This window comes from Amblyraja radiata, chromosome 36, assembly GCF_010909765.2.
Source record: "Amblyraja radiata isolate CabotCenter1 chromosome 36, sAmbRad1.1.pri, whole genome shotgun sequence".
Classification (NCBI taxonomy): Eukaryota; Metazoa; Chordata; class Chondrichthyes; order Rajiformes; family Rajidae; genus Amblyraja; species Amblyraja radiata.
Genome location: NC_045991.1, coordinates 9,030,788 through 9,041,847, shown reverse-complemented (window position 1 = coordinate 9,041,847; position 11,060 = coordinate 9,030,788). Strand labels below are relative to the sequence as shown.

General features: G+C 43.3%; 1 protein-coding gene across 1 annotated transcript; it reads left to right on the top strand.

The window, feature by feature from the left end:
• The first annotated feature begins 240 nt into the window (after window positions 1–240).
• On the top strand, window positions 241–9,855 carry LOC116966244 (tubulin gamma-1 chain-like). Its single transcript, XM_033012388.1, has 4 exons — window positions 241–393; window positions 4,001–4,153; window positions 7,645–7,806; window positions 8,539–9,855. Exons 1-4 carry the CDS (start codon window positions 256–258, stop codon window positions 8,728–8,730), a joined length of 645 nt encoding a protein of 214 aa, XP_032868279.1. The 5' UTR covers window positions 241–255; the 3' UTR covers window positions 8,731–9,855.
• Window positions 9,856–11,060: the final 1,205 nt, after the last annotated feature.

The window sequence follows — 11,060 nt, the reverse complement described above, 5'->3', positions numbered from 1 at the left end:
TGCAGCAGCATCTATGGAGCGAAGGAAATAGGCGACGTTTCGGGCCGAAACCAATCTCCTCAAGCTAATTATTTTCTTGGGTTTGTACTGATAAATTATGCTTCCATTTATTGCTTCCCAGCACCAAAGCTTTGATCAGCTTCTGTTTAGGTTTACTCACCTAGTGTGTTGATGAGTTTTAATGATAGAGGATATATTGATTTTAGCTGCAGTATGACTTTGTTTTGTGATTTGTTTTCATAGGTGTCCACAATCATGTCTGCAAGTACCACCACACTACGGTACCCAGGCTATATGAATAATGATCTAATTGGACTGATTGCTTCCCTTATTCCCACTCCAAGGCTTCATTTTCTCATGACTGGCTATACTCCGCTTACGACAGATCAATCAGTACGTGGTACACAAAATTGCTGGGGAAACTCAGCGGGTGCAGCAGCATCTATGGAGCGAAGGAAATAGGCGACGTTTCGGGCCGAAACCCTTCTTCAGGCCCGAAACGTCGCCTATTTCCTTCGCTCCATAGATGCTGCTGCACCCGCTGAGTTTCCCCAGCAATTTTGTGTACCTTCGATATTCCAGCATCTGCAGTTCCCTTTTGAACAATCAGTACGTGGTGATTCGTGTTATGTCTTAAATTATGTTTTGATGTAACAACAATTAATTTGTTTGTCATGAAACATTGTAGTGGTTTGTATCTTCGAGGGCCAATGTGCTCCACTATTCTGAGAAGATCACTGGTTTAGAGTCGTAGAATCATACAGTGTGGAAACAAGCCCTTTGGCCCAACTTGCCCACACAAACCAATGTGTCCCATCTACACTAGTCCCACTTGCCTGCGTTTAGCCCACGTCCCTCTAAACCTGTCCTGTCCATGTGCCTGTCTAATTGCATCTTAAACATAGCGATAATCCCTGTCTCAACTACCTCCTCCAGAAGCTTGTTCCATACACCTACCTTTTGTGTGAAAAAGTGACCCCTCAGATTCCTATAAAATCTTTCCCCCTTCATCTTAAACCGATGAGAACATGCAAACTCCACACAGACAGCACCCGAGGTCAGGATTGACCTTGAATCACTAGTTCTGCGAGGCAGCTGTTTTACCAGCTGTGCCACTGAGCTGGACTATTTCTGTGCTCATCCTACTTCTGATTAAGATGGTGGTCTGAGGGGCTTGTGCATGCATTTATATAGGTTATGTTCAAGCAATCCTGATAGCAAATGGTAACCGTGTAAGCTATGACAATATCAGACTAGTGAATGGTCCTCCCATAAGATAGGATGCAGTACTGATCTTCCAACCTATCTCATTGTGGACCTTGGAAATTTCATTGTAACTCTAACACCTTAATGCATGTACTCTGGTATTTGTGTTGCCTGTTGTCCTTGTTTATGTCTTGCTAGTACTAATATGACTTGATCAGATAGTGCGCAAACATAGCAGTCCACTGTATCTCAATATACCGTGCCCTCCATAATACATATATACATAGAAAATAGGTGCAGGAGTAGGCCATTCGGCCCTTCGAGCCTGCATCGCCATTCAATATGATCATGGCTGATCATCCAACTCAGTATCCCGTACCTGCCTTCTCTCCATACCCCCTGATCCCTTTAGCCACAAGGGCCACATCTAACTCCCTCTTAAATATAGCCAATCAACTGGCCTCAACTAAATGAACTGGCCTCAACTACCTTCTGTGGCAGAGAGTTCCAGAGATTCACCACTCTCTGTGTGAAAAATGTTTTTCTCATCTCGGTCTTAAAGGATTTCCCCCTTATCCTTAAGCTGTGACCCCTTGTCCTGGACTTCCCCAACATCGGGAACAATCTTCCTGCATCTAGCCTGTCCAACCCCTTAAGAATATTGTAAGTTTCTATAAGATCCCCCCTCAATCTCCTAAATTCTAACGAGTATAAGCTGAGTCTATCCAGTCTTTCTTCATATGAAAGTCCTGACATCCCAGGAATCAGTCTGGTGAACCTTCTCTGCACTCCCTCTATGGCAATAATGTCCTTAATCAGATTTGGAGACCAAAACTGTACGCAATACTCCAGGTGTGGTCTCACCAAGACCCTGTACAACTGCAGTAGAATCTCCCTGCTCCTATTCTCAAATCCTTTTGCTATGAATGCTAACATACCATTCGCTTTCTTCACTGCCTGCTGCACCTGCATGCCTACTTTTCTATCTCCCCTTTTCCTAATAATGTTTGGGATAAAGACCCATCATTTATTTATTTGCCCCTATACTCCACAATTTGAGATTTGTAATTGAAAAAATCACATGTGGTTTAAGTGCACATTGTCAGATTTTAATAAAGGCCATTTTTATACATTTTGGTTTCACCATATAGAAATTACAGCAGTGTTTATACATAGTCCCCCCATTTCAGGGCACCATAATGTTTGGGACACAGCAATGTCATGTAAATGAAAGTAGTCATGTTTAGTATTTTGTTGCATATCCTTTGCATGCAATGACTGCTTGAAGTCTGCGATACATGGACATCACCAGTTGCTGGGTGTCTTCTCTGGTGATGCTCTGCCAGGCCTGTATTGCAGCCATCTTTAGCTCATGCTTGTTTTGGGGGCTAGTACCCTTCAGTTTTCTCTTCAGCATATAAAAGATCTGCTCAATTGGGTTCAGATCGGGTGATTGACTGCCACTCAAGAATTGACAATTTTTTAGCTTTGAAAAATTCCTTTGATACTTTAGCAGTATGTTCGAGATCATTGTCTTGCTGTAGAATGAACCGCCGCCCAATGAGTTGTGAGGCATTTGTTTGAACATGAGCAGATAGGACGTGTCTATACACTTCAGAATTCATTATGCTACTACCATCAGCAGTTGTATCATCAATGAAGATAAGTGAGCCAGTACCTTCAGCAGCCAGTTTTCCCAGGCCATAACACCCCCACAGATGAGGTGTTATGCTTTGGATCTTGGGCAGTTCCTTCTCTCCTCCATACTTCATTCTTGCCATCTCTCTGATAAGTTAATCTTCGTCTCATCTGTCCACAAGACCTTTTTCCAGAACTGTAGTTGCTCTTTTAAGTACTTCTTGGCAAACTAACATGGCCATCCTATTTTTGTGGCTAACCAGTGGCTTCATCTTGCAGTGTAGCCTCTGTATTTCTGTTCACAAAGTCTTCTGCGGACAGTGGTCATTGATAAATCCACACCTGACTCCTGAAGAGTGGTTCTGATCTGTCGGACAGGTGTTTGGGGATTTTTCTTAATTATATAGAGAATTAATCTGTCATTAGCTGTGGAGGTCTTCCTTGGCCTGACAGTCCCTTTGCGATTAGTGAGCTCACCAGTGCTCTCTTTCTTCTTAATGATGTTTCAAACAGTTGATTTTGGTAAGCCTAAGGTTTGCTTGATGTCTCTAACAGTTGTAATCTTGTTTCTCAGTCTTATAATGGGTTATTTGACTTTCAGTGGTACAACTTTGGTCCTCATGTTGATAAACAGTAATAAAAGTTTCCAAATGTGATGGAAAGACTGGAGGAAAGACTCGGTGCTGAGAGCTCTCTACCTGCTTTAAGGAGGCATTTAAACACACCTGGGCAATTACAAACACCTGCGAAGCCTTATGTCCCAAACATTATGGTGCCCTGAAATGGGGGGACTATGTTTAAACTCAGCTGTAATTTCTACATGGTGAAACCAAAATGTATAAAAATGGTCTTTTAATAAAATCTGACAATATGCATTTTAATTATGTGATTTTTTACTATTACAAATCTCAAATTGTGGTGTACAGAGGCAAATAAATAAATGATGGGTCTTTGTCCCAAACATTATGGAGGGCACTGTACATGACAATGATAAACCATCAAAAACCAAAACCAGATATGTTTGCCTTATTTAATGAGAATCTAGTTAGTTTTGGCTCTAATTCTGTTCACTGATTCTATGCTACTTTTGTTCAAAGGGAGGGATAGATAATTACAACTCTCTAATTTTTAAAACTAGCGCATCTTTTGTCCTCAGGTGGCAAGTATACGTAAAACTACAGTCCTGGATGTCATGCGAAGACTGTTGCAACCAAAGAATGTGATGGTGTCCACTGGCAGAGACAGGCAAACTAACCACTGTTACATTGCCATCCTCAACATTATCCAAGGAGAAGTGGACCCTACTCAGGTAAGAATATAGATTCAGGTTAGAACCACATTAAGGAAAGGATGAGTATGGATACTCTCCACATCCATAAAGGCAACACTCAACCTCCTCTTGGCAAATGACTGAAATATCAGTGAGGGTACACTTTGAGAGCTGTGACCATAATTCTATTAATTTAAAAATAGTTGTGGAAAGAGGGTGCACTAATATATTAAATCTAAATTGGTGAAAGGCTGATTTTGATGGTATTAGACAGGAACTTGATTGATTGAGAAAGGCTGTTACCAGGTAAATGAAAGTAGGATCAGTTACTGAAATGTGCAAAGAAATGGCAGATACAGTTTACTCCAAGCAAGGTCTGATGAAGGGTCTCAATTTGAAACGTCACCTATTCCTTTTCTCCAGAGATGCAGCCTAACTGCCAGCATTTTGTGTGTATCATCATTTTTTGCAAGCAAGTTGGTTGAATGTAAAAGAAAAGAATACAGATAATGGCAACACCTTTAATAACATTGACGTGCAGGGATCTCTGGACCCAAATCCATAACCCCCGCACCAAAAGTGGCACCATGAGAGGCTAGAGTGGTAAAGAAGGCATTGGTATGCTTGCCTTCATCGGTTCACAGATGACATGAAGACTGGTTATTGAGTTATTGAAGGTGTGAAAGCTAGTCGTGAGATATCGATGGCGATGACATGGGCTGAAAATGGCAGATAGTGTTTAATACAAATTAATATGGTGATGCAATTTGGGAGCACTAATGAGGTTAGGACACATACCATTAATAGGTCTTGGGGGTACTGAGGAACACGGAGACCTGAGATGCAGGTGAGCGATGTCAATAGGAATGCATATGGGATACTGCCCTTCATCAGTCAGGGCATTATATACGCCAGGAGGTGATGCTCTGATTTTACATCCAGTACTCCAGCTGAGATCTGATTAGTTCTGATCACCACATTATAGGAGGGTGCAGAGGAGATTCACCGGGATGTTACCTGGGGTAGTCGATCAGGGTGGGGGTCAGTGCACCTTTTAGTGCTGACCGATTCCTGGGCTGTCAGAGTGGCGATACTGGTTCACAATTAGGAACAGTTTCAAGGTCGGTGGGGGCGCTGCAAGCCGGCAGCCCTGCCAGCAACGTCTTGGTTTTTTCAACGTTTTTTTATTTTTTAGTGTGTCCTAATGTGTGTTTTTGGTGTCTCTCTGTGTGTCTTGTGTGGGGGGGGGGGGGGGGGGGGGGGGTAAGCGGGAAACCATTTTGGTCGCCTCCTCCACGGAGAGGCGACTTTTTCCATGTCGCCTCCCCCGTGGCCTAACATCGAGGATCAGTGCGGCCTTTCCCGGAGACGTGCCCGTGGCTTCAGCGGCGGGCGCAGCGCGGACTCTCGTCGAGGATCGGGCGAGCCCTCGCCGGGGCATGTCAGAGGGGAGCGCTCCGTTTACTGGCCTGCGGAAGCCTGAAGCCGTGGTCTGCGTAGCACCAGCTGGCGGGCCGTCCGCAGCCTGGGATCCCTTGTTGGGGACCCGGGAGGAGAAGAAGCTCCGACCGCCGGCCCGCGGCCTACTTCTACCGCCAGCGCGGTGGGGACTTACCATCAGCAGCGGGGTCCCTCGCCAGGGATCCCTGGAGAGGAGCTCTGACCGCCGGCCCTGCGGTCTGCGGTGCTTCTGGCTGCAGCACGGCGGGGACTTTAAATCTTCGACCGCTAGCCTGCGGCCTGCACCAACCTGAAGCCGCTGTCTCCGGTGGGGAAGCACCGATTCAGGCCCTGCCTGGACTTTATCTGGACTTTAACTTGTCTAAACCTCTGGACGCCCGCAGCGATGGCTGCGGGGGTTGAGGTCCCGACCACGGGGGGGAAATGGAGGAGGACCGGCCAAATGTTATGCCTTCCACCACAGTGATGAATGCTGTGGTGGATGTTTGTGTTACATTTTTTATTGTGTTTTTGTGTGTTCTTTTTTTTATTGTACTGCTGTTGGCAAATTCATTTCATTTGCACTTTATGTGCAAGTGACGAATACAACTGATATTGATATTGAGGTAGTGGTGATCAATTAGTTTCCTTATATGTAGAGGTAAAAACATCTGTAGAAAAGAGTAGGATTTTTTTCTGATGCCTAGGCAATAATCATCAACTAACAGAAAAAAGATGTTTCTCATCGTCTCGTGTCTGGTATTTACTGCACTGTAATTGCTTGTCACTAAGTAAGAGCAATCTAAAGAAAAGGGCGTAAGAAAGAACTGCAGATACTGGTTTAAATTGAAGGAGGACACAAAATGCTGGAGTAAATCAGCGGGTGAATCAGCATCTCTGGAGAGAAGGAATGGGCGAAGATTCGAGTCGAGACCCTTCTTCAACAGATGCAAATGGATGACACAAAGCTGGGGGGCAGTGTTAGCTGTGAGGAGGATGCTAGGAGGCTGCAAGGTGACTTGGATAGACTGGGTGAGTGGGCAAATGCATGGCAGATGCAGTATAATGTGGATAAATGTGAGGTTAACCACTTTGGTAGCAAAAACAGGAAAGTAGACTATTATCTGAATGGTGGCCGATTAGGAAAAGGTGAGATGCAACGAGACCTGGGTGTCATGGTACACCAGTCATTGAAAGTAGGCATGCAGGTGCAGCAGGCAGTGAAGAAAGCAAATGGTATGTTAACATTCATAGCAAAATGATTTGAGTATAAGAGCAGGGAGGTTCTACTGCAGTTGTACAGGGTCTTGGTGAGACCACACCTGGAGTATTGCGTACAGTTTTGGTCTCCTAATCTGAGGAAAGACATTGATTTGATTCAATTTATTGTCATTGCACTTTTCAGTGCAACAAAATGGTTTAGCCTGCAGTCATAACATAGAATAAATTACAAACACACAACACAGTTTAAAGTCCCAAAGTCATTGTCTCTTCCCTCCTTGCTCTCCCTCTGCGCTGAGGCAATCCAAGCCTCCGATGTTGTGACCCATTCTTGCCATAGAGGGAGTACAGAGAAGGTTCACCAGACTGATTCCTGGGATGGCAGGACTTTCATATGAAGAAAGACTGGAGAGACTCGGCTTGTACACGCTAGAATTTAGAAGATTGAGGAGGGATCTTATAGAAACTTACAAAATTCTTAAGGGGTTGGACAGGCTAGATGCAGGAAGATTGTTCCCGATGTTGGGGAAGTCCAGAACTAGGGGTCACAATTTAAGGATAAGACGGAAGTCTTTTAGGACCGAGATTAGAAAATAATTTTTTACAGAGAGTGGTGAATCTGTGGAATTCTCTGCCACAGAAGGTAGTTAAGGCCAGTGCATTGGCTATATTTAAGAGGGAGTTAGATGTGGCCCTTGTGGCTAAAGGGATCAGGGGGTATGGAGAGAAGGCAGGGATGGGATACTGAGTTGGATGATCAGCCATGATCATATCTAATGGCGGTGCAGGCTCGAAGGGCCGAATGACCTACTCCTGCACCTATTTTCTATGTTTATATGTTTTCACTCTAAGCCACGTTCTTTATATAGGTCCATAAAAGTCTGCAAAGAATACGTGAGCGAAAATTGGCCAACTTCATACCGTGGGGACCAGCCAGTATTCAGGTGGCATTGTCACGGAAGACTCCATACCTGCCATCAGCTCACCGTGTCAGTGGGCTTATGATGGCCAATCATACCAGCATCTCCTCAGTAAGTATCAATATCTTTGTGGTTGACACGTGACAGTTCTAATAGTTTGACTCTTATTGTCTGGCAATGAGTGTTTATATTTTTGTGATTAAATTGTTGATGTGCAGTGAAAAGTGAAATAAATGACTGAGTGTAAAGAACACTTTATAAACAAATTCTGTTCAACAAGATAGATGGTGCATTGGCTGAACTCACTGGTCACTTGCTGTTGGCAGAGCACCATTCCTTGCAGTGTGCTGCCAGGGGTGGAAAGTCCCAACAAATCAGCCATTCTGGCTTGCTTGACTCGGAATGGCCTTGAAACCTTTGAGGCCCTATCCCCATACTGTACTTTATCATGTATGTATACATTCAAAACAATGTTGACAAGAGTTCTAATCCTGCTGCCTCGAATGAGGGATTTGGTCGTGTTGCTCGTTTCTGGGTATGTCTGTTTCAAGAGACCATGAATGGATTGAATGTACATTCCAGCCAACAAGATTAGAACTGTTGACAAAAGTTTTGGTTGAATGTTATAAAGCACCATATGAAACCTGCCCTGTATAAAATATTCAGTGTGAAAACACTGATTCATAGTATACCGGTCAAAGAATATTGAACATCCGAGAATTTAAAAAAGGAGTTTGACATTAAAGGGTTCCACACTAAAAAAACTGTGAAACCATTCTGCACCTTAATGTAACATGTGTTTGAGTTTATGGGATTATTAAGGGTTTTCTCTTCATCCCACAGTTGTTTGAAAGAACCAGCAGACAGTATGATAAACTCAGAAAAAGAGAAGCGTTCTTAGAACAATTTCGCAAAGAGGACATATTTAAGGAGAGTTTTGATGAACTGGATAATTCCCGGGAGATTGTCCAGCAGTTAATTGGTGAATATCACGCTGCAACTCTCCCCGACTACATTTCCTGGGGTACACAGTAGCAATGACACAGACTGCTGCTTGCTGAGGGTTTACCGCTGCACATTCCATCATTATATGCTGATAAGTCAACTCTATTAATATTTCTGTTTATCCTTTGTGAAGTGACTAAATGGAATATGGTGAATATGCAGGATAGCCAGGCTTAGACCTGCAGGCTCCTGTGCGAAATGATCATCTTGGCTGAATATCTCCGCCCTGTTCCTTCCCTAGACATGTTTTAAGGAAGATTCCAGGTGACAACTAGTGATGGAGACATTGATCAGAAAGTTTAGTTGTATGACTGTTCGTTCAGGTCAGTGATTCAGCAACATAACTGCACATTTGATTGTCATGTTGGTGTGAGCCTGGAGTCGCCCCAGTGAGTTAGTATATAGTGTGCAGTCAAACCCTTGTGTTAACAGGTCATTGGCTATTCCCACAGTTCGGGAAATACTTCCACTCACAACAGTTTATTGTAAAATGAAGCATTTTTGGTAAAAGTCTTTCCCCTTCATTTTAATCCACAATTGGATAGTTTAATTTGTAAATGTACCATTTATTTTAATATGGGATTAGTTTTATAAATGTTGTGCAGTAGTAGTATCTGGCCTTGTACTGGTGGGTGAGCAAGGCATCCATTGCCTGCTATTGTAACTATTTGCCTGCTTGATCACTCGATCAGTAGATGTTGCTTCTCCTGCCATGTCCAACACCTGTCTGCTCACTTAACCAAGCACTCAGATTAGTAAATGCTTCAGGAAATTACAATTCTGCTCATTTAGGCTAACATTGGCTAGTGTTTTACTTTGGTCACCATTTTTTGGGTTTCTGGGTAGTGCTAAAATGTCTTCACACCTACTAATGAAGGTCATTTTAAAGATGATTGGAAAAAAGTTTCAGAAATGTTTAGCTTGTGCTTTCAGTATTGTGTAGTAGCTGGGGACGTGATCTGAAGGTTGTAGAATGCACGATTAACAGACCTGTTTAACAGTTGCTAATAAAATAGTTTTTTTATTGAATGGTAGTTTTTGCATATCCTATAAAATGCACATTATTGTCGTGAATTTCAGTTAGTATCTCACAATTTGTTAATGCTTATTTGATTTCATCTTTGTCCAGCAGCAATAAATGAAAGTTTACTTAAAGGACAGTTAATGTAGCTGATTAATGTTTAGTAATGTCTTAGCATCATAGTGTACCAGTGAGTTAGTTAGTGGGCAATTAGCAGGTGAGTTATACATGAGGGCAAATTGCTGAATCTGGGAGGCAGCTCCACAATTGTCGGCACGTACCAGCTTTTCAGTCTTGAGGGTGGATACAGCAGGAGTGCAGGCCACATGTTCTGCTCTCTGAGATCCTATACACACCAGATATCTCCAGCCTCCTCCAGACCACCTGACTCAGCACTTTGCAGGGATAGATGAGACTTGGAAAGTGATCTGGTTCTGTACAAACAGAAATAGTGAATAGTGTACAAACAGAAATATTGAATAGTGTGTAGAAGGGTTTCAGCCAGAAACGTTGCCTATTTCCTTCGCTCCATAGATGCTGCTGCACCCGCTGAGTTTCTCCAGCATTTTTGTATACCTAGTGGATTGGACTGTTCCTCTGTAAATTTCCCAACATGATATTGGGTAATTGCTGTCTTACCTGAGTGGGCTTGTTGCCATAATCTAGATTTCTTCTATGACTCTAAATCATCTGACTTGAACACTGCTTCATACCCCTGGGTTGTTAGTTGCCCAAGCGAAACAAGAATGATCCCACTTCTGTATGCTATATGCTATATGCTAGGGACAATTTACAGTAGGCAGATAACCTACAAACCTTCACCACTTAGGAATGTGGGAAGAAACCAGTGCACCCAGATAAACCCTACACGATCACAGAATGTGCAAACTCCACACAGCCAGCACTGATCAAATCTGATCTCTGGCACTATGAGGCAGCAGCTCTACTACTGCACCTCTGTTTCTCAGGTAAAGCAACCTTGCCCTTACATCACCTTGTAGAAACTTACAAAATTCTTATGGGGTTGGACAGGCTAGATGCAGGAAGATTGTTCCCGATATTGGGGAAGTCCAGGACAAGGGGTCACAGTTTAAGGATAAGGGGGACGTCTTTAAGGACCGAGATGAGAAAAACATTTTTCACACAGAGAGTGGTGAATTTGTAGAATTCTCTGCCACAGAAGGTAGTTGAGGCCAGTTCATTGGCTATATTTAATAGGGAGTTAGATGTGGCTCTTGTGGCTAAAGTGATCACGGGGTATGGAGAGAAGGCAGGTACAGGAAACTGAGTTGGATGATCAGCCATGATCATATTGAATGGCGAATGGTGCAGGCTCGAA